We start from the raw sequence: 13,321 nt of genomic DNA on the forward strand, positions 1-13,321 counted from the left end.
TACACTACATATATATATATATATATATATATACATACATACATACATACATACATACATACATACATACATATATACAGGACCACACTACTACCACACCCGGCCAGTTGGTGCATTTTGATCACAAAGCAGCTACAGATTTGCTAGATGTAGAAAATGACCTTCGCCATGTCATGTAGTCTCCTTTGTTTCAGTCTTTTCAAAATAAAACATGAAGTTAATAACATTAATATAAACAGATCGGGGAACCGTGATAATACACAAATTAAAATGGCTGCGAGGTGATCTGCCAATGTTGAGTTTTCTACAAACATTCACTGCCCGTAACCCCTGTCTTCCAGCCGGCCAGGCGCTCAGCAAAGAGCAGCAGCATGATTAATTAGCCCAGGGTGTATCCGGTGACCCCATTAGGATTACACGTTTCTTCTTCCTCCTGTGACAACCCCCCTGCTGTTCTCAGGGCTCCGGCCAGACGCCTGGCTGCAGCAACAGCTACTCACACGTTGAAGCGCGCTCGGACCACCACCCGGCAGAAGTTCCTGAACCTGTGCTCTCGGCCCACGATGAAGAGTGGCTTGTCGAAGTACGGGTGGTTCTCCCTCAGTTCCTCTTCTTGCACTTTCCTTGAGGGGACAGGGATGGAGAGTAAGGAGAAGGGGAGGCTTGTCCCCCCAAAAGGAGGTCTGCAGATCACCGTGGCACTCATACCTTTTCATTTCTGCTTGCTCCTTCTTTTCCTGAATCATCTTGATTTCACTGTCTTCCCTTTGTGCATTTCGGTATCTCACTGTATTGGAATGCTAGTAAGAAATTACAAGGGGGCATATTACAATGGGAGGTCTTTCTCAAAGGTCAAAAACATTATTTAAAAAATGAAATCAGTTTATATAAACACACCATACACAAACTATATATAAATATAATATAATATAATATATATATATAACATGCATGTAATGGTTGTATATGTATATATATGTTTTTATATACACATACACACATGTATTTTAATCATAATATAGAAAAGTTAATCTTTTAGACATTGAACACATATTTACTGAAATTCTATCATGTGCCAAGCACTGTCCTGGTCTTAATAATAAAGCAAGAGGAAAAAAAAAAAAACAGAACAAAATTCCCTTTATTGTGGAGGTGATGGCCCTGTCAAGAGGAGACTGATACAAAATCAAAGTAGGTAAGCACCTTAAAGGATGCTTAATGCTTTGATCAAATAATGGAGTGGGTGAGAGGCAGAGAGAGTGATAGGAGGCTGTGATTGTAGGTAGACCGGGGTAGACTCCCTGTGAACATGCCATTTGGGGAAAAGACTGGAAGGAGGTGAGGGAGAGCTACCAGAAAGCTACAGACATGTGATCTTCAAGAGGCAGAGCAGAGCCAGATGTGGTGGTGCATGCCTGCCATTCTCCTACTTGGGAGGCTGAGACAGGAGACTGATGCAGTTTCAAAGTCAACTTCAGCAACTTAGTGGGACCTTATCTCAAAATAAAAAATAAAACAAGGCTGGAGGTATATCTCAGAGGGAGAATGCTCCTGGATTCAATCCCCAGGATCACAAACTAAAAAAGGGGCTGGGGCAAAGCAGGTGGAGTGTTTTTGCTTGGATGATCGAGAATGGCCGTGTGGTGACTAGAGCCAGAGACCAAGGACCTGAGCAGGAAGAAACCGCTCGAGAGGTATAAGAGTGTCACCAGGGCCTCAAGCTTCGCTACATGGAATCGGCAGAAAGTGAAGAGTCATTGTTCATACAACTCAATAGACCTCAGAGAAAGCATTCCTTAGATTTAATTAGCTGTATATACTATCATTTGGAATAAGGGGAAAAGGTAGAATTTTCTAATGTAAACATCTCTTACGGCAGAAAAGACATTATAAGAATTCCTGTGCATTGATCTGAAGTCCACGACGTTTTGCTATAGAGAAGATGGGGATAGATTTTGTTATGTATCTCTAATGAACCTTTGATGAGAAGTCTGTAAAGGAGAAGTGAGCAAGCCTCAGGAGTAAAGACCATTAAGACAGGGCCTATGTTGTGTGTATTTCAACAAATACTTTTCAAGGCATGTTCTAATCTGATTCTTAAAGTGGATTGTCCATTTGCATTGCATCAGGCACAGGGAGAGTACTTTGAATGACAGTTGCCTCTAAAGATTTCCCTGGCAATTTTTTCTAGGCATCCTGCCTTACTCTGAAATGATAACTACACAGGCCACGCTCTGGATCCAAGAACATCTCCGTGTCATTAATAGGGTAGCTGAACAGATACAGCTCAGGACATTGAAAATCATGGCAGAAAGAGCCCTGAGCCAAATAAAACCATGCCAACTGGGCCAAAAACAGGTGTTCATATCATCCATTTCTAGTTTCACTTTAGCCTAAAACACTTAATAAAGAGTCCACGTGGACTAGAATAGCAGCTTCCACATAGTCAAAGCAGCTCTAGTACATACAATGTTTCAGAGTTTCTTAAGAAATAAGAAATAGCCAGGTCCAGTGGTACATGCTGTAATTCTAGTACTTGGGAGGCTGCGACAGAAGGGTCACAGGTTGAAGGCTAGCCTCAGCAACTTAGCAAGGCCCTTTGCAACTTAGTGAGGCCCTGTTTTAAAATAAAAAATAAAATAGGGCTGGGGGTGTAGGTCAGAGATAGAATGCCCCTGAGTTCAATCTCTCATGCCATAAATAAAAAAAATAAGGCTGAGGGTATAGTTTGGAGACAGAAGGTCGTTGGGTCCAAACTCTAATATTACAAAAACAAAACAAAAAAGAAGGAAAGAAAGGAAGGGTGGAGAGAGGGAGGGAGAAAAAGACAAAACCAACAAAATACCCATGGCTTGGCTTGGGAATCTTTCTGTTGCTAGTTCTCCTTTCTCAAGTGCCATCTTGGCTCTGAACATTCAAGATGGTTCCTCTGTCAAGTTATCCAGACACGCACTCTGGCCTGCATCTGAGTCAGAGCTTTGCCAGCGCTTTCCTGGTGATGTTGGGGTGGGAGAGTTCTGGGCAGCCTGCCCCATGGTCACTCTGGGTTTTTCACAGGGTTCCCTCTACATTATTTAGGTCTTTGTCTAATATAGAGAGCTCTACACTAACCCTTGGATCTAAAATTGCCTGCCCCAAATCTCCACCTTTGACTTCTTGTTGCTATTTTATTGTACTTTACAGAACAAAGCAAATCTCTCATAGCGACAGAAAAATGGTGAGAAATAAAAAGATGTGATTCTTAGAAATCTCATTATCTGTTCACCTGCTTGTCTGTCTCCTTGACTGGAATCTGAGCTCCAGGAGACCATGGGGTCTAACTTGCTCCCCAAGTGGAACAGGACTGGACAATAAATACTTGATAAATATTTAGGGAGTCAGTTAGCAAGCACACCACTGACCCTGAGTCTAAAAGTAAAGAAATTCTTGGGAAATGTTATATAATCTTGAGTGTGTGTGAGTGTGTGTGAGTGTGTGTGTGTGTGTGTGTGTGTGTGTCTGTGTGTCTGTGTGTGTGTGTCTGTGTGTACAGGGAATTGAATCCAGTGATGTTCTACTTCTGAGTACACCTCAGCCCCCTTTTGTTACTATTATTTTTTATTTTGAAGTAGGGTCTCACTAAATTGCTTGAGGGTCTTGCTAAGTTGCTGTGCTGGCTGGGAATCTGGCCAGGAACCTGTGATCTTCCTGTCTCTGCCTCCCAAGTACTTTTAGGCATGCGTAGCCATGCCTGGTTTATGTAATCTTTGAAAGAAACAAATTATTCTAGAAAAAAATTATTTCCTAATTTGTAAAGCTCCACAATAATAGACTTTGGAAATCTAGATTCTAGAATACTTGGAACTTGATAAATATTCAAAGATAATCATGTAAATCTTACCTATAAAATGCTTCAAATGTTCCTGATTTTAGCCAAATACAACTGATATTTCACCTTTGTATTGTTCTTTTAACTAAGACACAAGGTCTGTGCCAGACTCTGGCCTTTTGTCCAGTTGGTAGTCACTTTTTGGGACCTAGTTATAAAATCTGTTTTCTGATTTTCTTGATTCCTTCCGATACAAAGTCTTACAGAGACACAGAAAAATGACAAAAAGACTCAGGACCTGAGATCATCTAAGCATCATCTAAGATCATTTAAGGTCAGTTTAATGACCATTTACAAAATCCATAGCACTTCTCAGTACTTACATCTTGAGTCAAAGTTTCAAGAGATTTCCCCCTGCTGATCCTCTGGCTGTTGGAGCCATGTCTCAGTGACCTGAAACAGCCACAATCAACTGGTCAGTGCATCTTGAGATTGAATTTGGGCTCTAGCAGTGACCACGATAAAAGAAACAAAGCAACCCATTGCTTTTCTTATGCAACAGTTCAAATTCCTCACTGCTTTTGACAACAAAAGCTTAGAGTCACCCAAAGAACTTTGATCCCCCATATAACAAGATTACAGAAATTTTCCTTTAGATCTTAAAAGTGAGAATTTGTTCATCACCAAGGAAAGGAGTTTTGAAGAAAAGACATTTCTAAACCTGTGAATCTGATGTGAATTTGGTTATTGTTACCATCAACAGGGAGAACTCAGTTCCTACGAACCAGGGCCAAGATGATGGCCGTAGGCAGGGTGGGCGTCCGGCGAAAGCCCTTCCTCGCTGGCTCTGAAGGCCGCCTCCGGGGCACCTACCTGCGCTCCTGGCGGATGTGATGCTGCACACTGAGGATCGACCTTTCCTTGGCCGGCTGCCCCTCGAAGGACCCGCTCAGCATGCGCTGCCGAGTGCAAGCTCTAGGAAGAAAACGGGGCCCAAGATAATGCAGGATTCGCACACTTGAGATGAGTAACACATAACTGCTCATTGATCTTATTAATTTTATGGAGGCACCAATGATAAGGTAAAATATAGCAAATGGTGTAAAGAAGGAAATGACCATTAGGCTCTGTGTCAAGAGCACTTACAAAGCAAAGGTTCACAGCTAGGCAGAGGAGTTAAGACATAAACAGGCAGCTCCCCCTCTTACCCCCCTTTCTTCCATGTCCGAAAATAATAAGATACCGGTTAGAGCTTCCATAAGGATTATGTAAGTAGCAGGACCTGTCCATATGTAGGCCCTCAGGATGCTGGTTTGGAGTTAAAGAAGTTTCTAATAAAAGCCCTTAAAGAAAGATTTGTCTAGCCAGGACTCTGGAATAATGAAATATATGTTCTAAAGATATGTCACAGAAATTCAGGAAAGTAAGAAAGCATAAAATTAGGAGCAAAACTGAGTAGAAAAAAAAGAGTAAACTCACCTGGAATTATGCACAACAACGTGAGTATATTTAAACTCCTGAACTGTGCACTTAGAAGTAGTCAAGATGGTAAATTTTATATGTAATTTTATCCACAATTATAAGAAAGCTGGAATTACTACTTAGAACTACCTTAGTGTAAAGCCAGTTACCATTTTCTTTGTATTCTCAAAAGCATGAAGACTTTTTAAAATATGTTCTCCTTAGACCATAACTGGGCTGTTGTTGTTAATTTCAGAATTGTTAATGAGTGAAGACAGTTGGGCGACCCAACACCTGTGGTGTGAATGGTTTTGGTGAGAAAATAAAATTTCTTCTTCAGAAAGCTCCTTCCAATGGGGAATAACAGCAATTCCCATGAGGTAGTAGTCAAGGGGCAAGAAAATAATACAGGAGGGGAAAAGACCTTGTGCCAGGCGTACATTGTCATTAAATAGATGAGTAACTTTGGGGCTCAGTATCCTTACTGGTAAAATTAGAAAAGGAGCCTCCAAGATAATTGATACACTTCAAATGCAATTATTTCAGCTTGTGTAAATCTTATGACACAATTTTAATCTTGTACAATATCAAGATTGTGTAAATCTTATGGCACCATATTTGTTCAACACATGCACCCTGCCACTGACTTCCACAATTCCATGTTGATGCTTCTTAAAATGCAATTCTAGAATAATTCAGTGATGATTTAAAATTATTACTGTCTTTCTCAGAGTTAAGTTCCTTGCATATTTGCTTACCCAACCTAAAATAGCAGACCTTATAGTTCTATGTATATATTCAACTACTTAAGAATGCTTTGGAGGCAGATGAAGATAATTATGGGGAATATCCAGGAGAAATCATACAAATTAAGTGAATATAAATGCATCAGTAGAAATAAAACCCAAGAAATCACTATTCTTAGTTTACTAAACAACAGGGACCTCTTTAGTATAAAATTCAAGCCAACATTGTATTTAACAATAAGGTTTATGCTGGGTGAGTGGCACATGCTCATAATCCCTGTACTTGGGAGGCTGAGACAAGAGGATCACAGGTTCAAGACCAGTCTCAGCAACTTAGTGAAACTCTCAGCAACCTAGCAAGGCTCTATTTCAATACAGAAAATAAAAAAAGGGTGGGGGTACAGCCTGAATGTAGAATGCCTCTGAGTTCAATCTTCTCTCTCTCTCTCTCTCTCTCTCTCTCTCTCTCTCTCTCTCTCTCTCTGTCTCTCTCTCTCTAACACACACACACACACACACACACTCACACATACACGCTTATGACTTTGACAGAAATTGTGCTTGTTTTCAAGACTAGAAGGATGTCACATAGCTGAAGATGTATTAGTCCATCGAGCTGCCAAAAGTAAAGCACAATCTCTCTCTCTCTCTCTCTCTCTCTCTCTCTCTCTCTCTCTCTCTCTCTCTCTCTCTCTCCTCTCTGCGGTACTAGGGATGGAACCGAGGGGCACTCTACCTCCGAGCTACACACCCAACCCCATTTTTAAGTCTTTCTTATTTTTGAAACAGGGTTGTGAAAGGCCTCACTAATAGCTGAGGCTAGAACTGAGATCCTCCGGTGTCAGCCTCCTGAAAGCTGGTATTACAAGCATGCACCGCCATGCCCACCTAGCAGAATCTCTTATCATCTATCTTGATCATCATTTCTTGAACAAGAGACTGGAAATAATGAAGTCATTTTGAGAAAGTCTTCTTGGAGAAACTGTTATTCTAGCAAAGAGACATAGATTCCCCTGCCATTTGGGTAAACCATCAAGACTCAACCTTTAGACACTTTTTTTTTTAATCGCCAGACTTTGTCTTCAAGTAGTTGAGGTCTTCAATATAAAACACATATATCTTTTTTTTTTTTTGGTGGTACTGGGGTTCCTGGAAACCCTTCTACCTCCGGGCTACACTCCCAGACCCATTTTATATTTTTAATTGGTCTCTTAAACCAGCGCGGCTGGCTTCGAACCAGTGTGATCCTCCTGCCTCCACCTCCCAAGCGCGGGGATTACAAGCGTGCGCCACCACGCCCGGCCACATAGATCTTAAATATGCAACCAATCCGACTTGATTATACCCATGTGGGTGTGGGCGTGGGAGACCCCTGCTACGTGAGAAATGGAGAGTGACAGTGCATGTTGGCCGCCTGTGGTAAGGGTTGCTGGTAATCCGCCCGAAGGCACTCTGCGATTGCCTGGGTATTCCTGCTGGGGAAGTTACCACTGCACCTGCTGACTCCAGGGCCTAAGAGCCTCCTAGCACCCGTGTCGGTGTGGCATGTCCCTGCTTCTGAGGAACCCCGAACCCCCTCAGGAAGGATGCCTTTCTTTTTGTCCAGTGGCATGTCAAAAGTGTAATGAGAACGTTTCCCCATCTTTCCTATTTCCTTTCTTTCCCACTGAGTTTACAAAGTTCAGAAAATAGCATTAAAAGGGCTGAATTTTCACCAGACACATGAACTGTACTCTCTGTTGTCTAGGGATTCACTCACTGAGGGTGGGGGGACGGGTTTGTAGCTGTATGCTGCAATCAGAATGCTGGCATCACCCCCCACAAGATAGCTACTTATATGTGTTATAAAAGAAGCAAACATTTGCTTCAATCTCCTTTTCCTACCACATTCTTCTATATTCATCTTGCTCTCTACTAGGATAGTGTTGGAAACAGGAGTAAAATGCCTGCTGACTCTGGGCCATCTCATCAACACCCAGCTAAAACCTGCAACCTGGGAGCTCTGGGACCAGAAGCCCAGGGGGTCTCCATTTCCTCAGTGGGAGGACTCTGCCCAAGACTCCTGGTACCGAGCAGAGCTGCTCACCTACCTGCTCATTACCGGAGCTCCAAGGGCGCCCATGTTATCCGAGCAAGTGGAGCCAGACCCACTGCCACCACCCCTTCCAGGTGGGAGGGGTCACTTCTGGCCCCTCAGGTTCTCAGCATCATTGAGGTTTCTAACTCTGATTCCCCATCTGGCCCCCGCCCAGCGCCTTCTCCACACCTGTGCAAGATCAAAGGCAAACAGTCTCCATCTCTGTGCATCAGTCCCTTGTTGAGCCTAGAACCAAATGCTGTGATACTACGTTCTTTTCAGTGAGCCCGTCTGCAGATTTTTTTTTGTGTGTGTGGGTCTGGGGATGGAACCCAGAGGCATTTGAGCTTCGAACTACATCCCCTGCCCTATTTTCTATTCTTTATTTTGAAATGGGGTCTCACTAAGTTGCAGAGAGCCTCACTAAGTAGCTGAGGCTGTCCGCGAACCACAATCCTCCAGTCTCAGCCTCACGAATGCTGGGATTACAAGTGTGCACCACCGCGCCCGGATGTCTGCAGATTTTGAACTAAGAAACTCCATAGGTAAATGGTGGGGTTTCTCTGCTGAAAACTAAGGGCCATATTTCCTTAGCCAATTGCTAAGTAAATAGTTGAGTAAAGGCAATGGGGGTTTTGCATGAAAGAAAGTGCATTTGCAGGTTCTTGATGGCTGATTTCCCTGATCTAAGTTTAATGGGGGGGTACTATTAAAACTAAAATGCAAACGTCTCTTTTAGGCATTGTCCACACTCATTTATCTATAATAATGTTCCCAGGAAAGAACTGGTGATATACAGGTGAAAGAGCCTTTCTATAGATATTCAGATTCCTCTAAAAACATTTGAGAAAACCTACTTTCATTATACATGGGGACCGGCAGCCAAACATGGGTTCCCTGGGGATGAAATGGGCTCCCAGTGGATTAAAGAAGGACTGTGGATGGGAGAAGATAAATCTGGGATGGGGAGAAGAGCAGGAACCAAGAGATGGGAAAGAGGACCGGTGATACTTTGGCCTTGAGGACACCTGGATGTGGATCAGGCAGAAACACTCACATCTTTCTAATGCACAAAACATCCTCACACTGAAGCCATTGCTACATTCTTTGGTCATGAAAAACATTTTGCTCTTTGGGGAAATAGCAGTGTTGGTAGAGAGTTGCTTACTTCAACTGGACACAGATTCACTAAGAGGCTACATGTAGTTCTAATATAATGTGCCAAGGCTCATACAAAAGTATGGCAAATGTTTGTGATATCTTATACACAAACATATATAAGAATCTAAAAGATAAACTACCAGATACTGTTTTGATACAAACAAACAGTGACAAACGTAGTTATCAATGGGTTGGGGTGGGTGACATATAGTGAGAAATAAAAATTTCACCTGTAGGAAGGCACTGAAAAGTGATTTGTTTGTATCCCATGTTCTTATAGCATATTATTAACCATGCTTGTTTACTGCTTTTAGTACTTTGTACGTCATCAGTTATCCCTTTCACTAGACTGTAAATTCTCCAGGACCCACTTTGTCACTCATCCTCATATTCCCATGGCACTCTGGCCATCGAGAACAGAATGAAGTAGGGCCTTTAGCAAGAGCAGAGGAAGGGGGGTGTGTCAGGTCTCACGGTTCAAAGCAGCCCAGTAAGTTTGCAGATTCACACTCAGTGGCGTAGCTGCTGGTACAATGTTCTGCCTCTGTCTGGAGAAGACTTGAGAAACTTAAGCATTCCGTTCAAGTCTGAACGCATACATTTCTGACCTGGCTTAGTTGCAGGGCCTTGGGCAAGTGATGTGCATTCTCCATTTCCCATATGTTAGATGTGCAGAATGAGAATTCCTTTCTTCCCAACTTCACAGGGAATTGGAAGAAATGAGTATGAATCCGAAAGCGCTTTGGGAACGCCGGCACTTCATTGAAAGACTTAGTTATTAGTATTTCCCTAGTTGGTGCTAGCGTATTCTAAAGGTCAACACTGGAAAGCGAGTCTTTTTTGACTCTAGGATGCACAGTGATGGCTGCTCGGGGAAGCTGCTACAGCTTTAGAACTGCTCTCCATGCAGCAACTCCCGGTAAATGCATGTTTTCTGAGGTGAACACTCCCGATGTTATTGTGGTATACAGACAGCCGCCAATGATCCCACCTCCAGTTTTTCATGATCTCTTTCCCTTGAACACTAGGTGATTTACCTTAAAGAACAGGAGACAACAGTTACAGGACAGGTTACAAGATGCTATGACTCCTGTCTTCCTAGCACTCTCTCTTCCTTTCTTGTTGACACTCTTTTGCTTTCTTGCTCTAATGAAGTAGCCCACCATGTTGGGAAGGCCTTTATGGAAAGATCTACTCCTTAAGGAATAGAGGGTGGCCTCCAGCTAGCAGCGCAGGGGGAAGTGAAGCCTTAATCTAACAGCCCATGGAGAGCTGCACCCGACTAAGCCATGTGGAGGACTTAGGAAGGGGACTGTCCCATTCAAGTCCCAATGCATGCACCTGCGGGAGACACAAAGCTAGGGAATTAGCTGCACTATGCCAGATTCTTGGCCAACTCTGAGATGGAAAGCATGTTTAAATGGAGTTTAGAGGACTTAGGGATTTTAATAATTTGTTATGCATTGGTAGGTATATAATGTTGTTATCATTACCTTAACCTTTCCACTTTCTACTGCTGTTATGGAAAAGATGAAAACTAAGAGCTCAGTGCACCTGCAAAGCCCTGTTGGTCTCTCTCTGATTCCTCTTCTAGTCCTTTTCCTAGAAAGTTCCTTACTCTCTTCATGTCATCCTCTTTAGTCTTTAAATTCCTTACATATGCCATGCTCCAAAGAGCTCCAGGAGAGCAGGGGTTCTCTTTAAAATTGTCATCTACTGTTACATGGTATAGAATGTTCCCTGAAGAGCTCCTGTATTAATGTTCAGAGTTGACGTGATTAAGTCATGAGGGCTGTATTCCACCAGTGTGTAAATCCATTGTTACAGATTTACTGGGTGGTCACCTAGACAGGTAGAGTGTGGCTGGGGAAGGTGGGCCCTGACAATGTGGCCTTAGGGACTGTGACTTTTTCTTTGAAGTCCCTTGCTTGTTTGCTCTTTTGTTTTCAGTCTCCATGATGTGAGAGCAGAACCCTTGCTCTCTCTCATCTTTCTGCTTTCCACCATCATGCCCTCAGCTCTGCAAACATGGCCTCATATGGACTGAACCCTGTATCTCCAAAAGACTGTAAACAGATAAATCTTTACTCCTCTGAGTTGTGTGGTTAGTAGCTTTGGATTATGCAATGACAATGTAGACCAAGACAATTATTCTTTCTCGGCCCATATACACAGTATGTGCTCAAGAAACATTTGTCGAATGAATAAATCTCAAAGTGCTGTGAAAAGCAAATATTTTAATTTCTTTTTCATCACTTTACGTTTATGAAGTATGAAAATGATCACAAGCAAAGCAGCATGTGTTTAAAATATACTGTTTAAAGGGGTAGTTAAATAATCTTAATTTTATCTCATGTCAGATACTTTACCACTCAATATTAGCAGGACATGTACCTATCATAGATCAGACCCTGAGACCGTAACAAACAAAACAAAACAAAACAAAACAAACAAACAAAAAGAAAACAGGCATTACTCCTTGCAAGGAGAAATTTTATAAATATTTATCTGCATTGAAGGCACATGCCATTCGGGGAATTAAAAGCACATGAGTATGAAGTGTGGAGTAGATCCCTCTAACCGCTGAACTCATTTCAATTTCCCAAATGGAGATCTGATCCATCAGGGAGCCTGTCTCCATGCATCTCCTCATATAGGAATCTGCTGGCAAGCTGAAATAGTGACTGACACGGGAATCTGAGACTTTCACTATTTTGCCTGACAAAGGAGATGCACACATCAGTAACACCACTCAGTCGTAGCACTGAGTAGTACTGAACATCATGTACTGCCCAGAAGTACGTGAATGCTCAGTTAAGTTCTTCTCGGACTCTTTATATTTTTCGTTAAGACTTCGTTGTCTTTTGTTCTCCTAGAATGGTAAAGAAGTATGTTTTCAGAAAAAAAAATGCTCATTTATTTGCTGCACGGAGAAAAAGCAAAGCAATGGTGTGGAGGAAACACACTGTGGCCTTCAGGGACGGTCTCCTCCATGTTCTCACAGGGAAGGCAGGGTGGAGCGGAGGTGCCCAGGTCTCCCCTACATCTTTTCATAACAGAGGCCAGTTGCTTAGAAACTCCATCTAGTGGCTTTAAAAACATGGTCTGCTTGCCTAGCTACTGGAAATGGTAGGTGCAGGGCTTCAAGTGTCTGGTGAGAAATAATGAAGTCTTTTGTCTTGGCTGAGTGAGGAAATTCTCCATTAGGCAGGCATATGTAATCCCTTTATTCCTGTCCCCAGGAGGAGGATTACAGTGAGGCATTCTGCTTCTCCCAGTTGGGGTTAATGTTATGCCCCCTCTACCTTTGAAAGGAAAACAAGACGAGGACCCCTGATGATGATTCCAATGTGGGAATATTCTTCAGCAAACACACATTCCCAGTTGCAAAAATATTACCTCTGGTTTCTTGCCAAGCCTTTGAAAAAAAAAACATATGAAAGATTGATTCTTCTTTCTTTTCTCTTTGCATTGCCTTTGTGCTGTGGAATTTCAATTGCCTCTCATATGACAGCCATATATATATTTATATATGTATATATGATATTTTATGGAGCTTGGGGAAAGAGAACCATGTCTTATTAAATTGTCTCTATTTTTCTTGACATTTCTCCATCTAAAATATTTTTAAATTGGCCCAAAGATGATGGTTATAAAAGAGATCTCTGGAACTTTATTAGCCTTTAAACACCACTAGTTGTTTATAGACACCGTGGCAGGGGGTCCTCTGTTCCTTTCTTTGTCTCCATGTCTTCTTAATGTTCCAGAACAAGGGTGTGGGAAAAGCCCGCACATTCTATAATGAAAGGAGGAGGGGGCTTATGGGTCTTCCAGTTACTTTCACTCATTATAAAAAAGTTAGATTACATGATACCATCTGGCATTAAACGTAATTACCATCCGAAGGAACCACAGTGGAACTTTGAAGAGCATTGCATTAGAGGGGTTTTGTTAAAATCTTGGGCTTCACAAAGTAATACAATTCAAACTATTATTGGGTGTTGGTTAATGTAATGTAATCACATTAGCAGACAACAGGAAAATAGTCCTTCAGTGGTAATTATGTAG

General features: G+C 42.2%; 1 protein-coding gene across 1 annotated transcript in view; it reads right to left on the reverse strand.

Annotated features, from left to right (window-relative positions):
* Positions 1-13,321, reverse strand: part of NALCN (sodium leak channel, non-selective) — a gene marked incomplete at both ends in the record, with an annotated part of 325,849 nt that overhangs the window by 47,997 nt on the left and 264,531 nt on the right. The window contains 4 exon segments of the mRNA XM_080690305.1: positions 501-623; positions 709-800; positions 4,192-4,261; positions 4,682-4,783. Of these exon segments, the coding sequence (XP_080546431.1) occupies positions 501-623; positions 709-800; positions 4,192-4,261; positions 4,682-4,783 (387 nt within the window).

This window comes from Muscardinus avellanarius, assembly GCF_963383645.1.
Source record: "Muscardinus avellanarius genome assembly, chromosome: 2".
Classification (NCBI taxonomy): Eukaryota; Metazoa; Chordata; class Mammalia; order Rodentia; family Gliridae; genus Muscardinus; species Muscardinus avellanarius.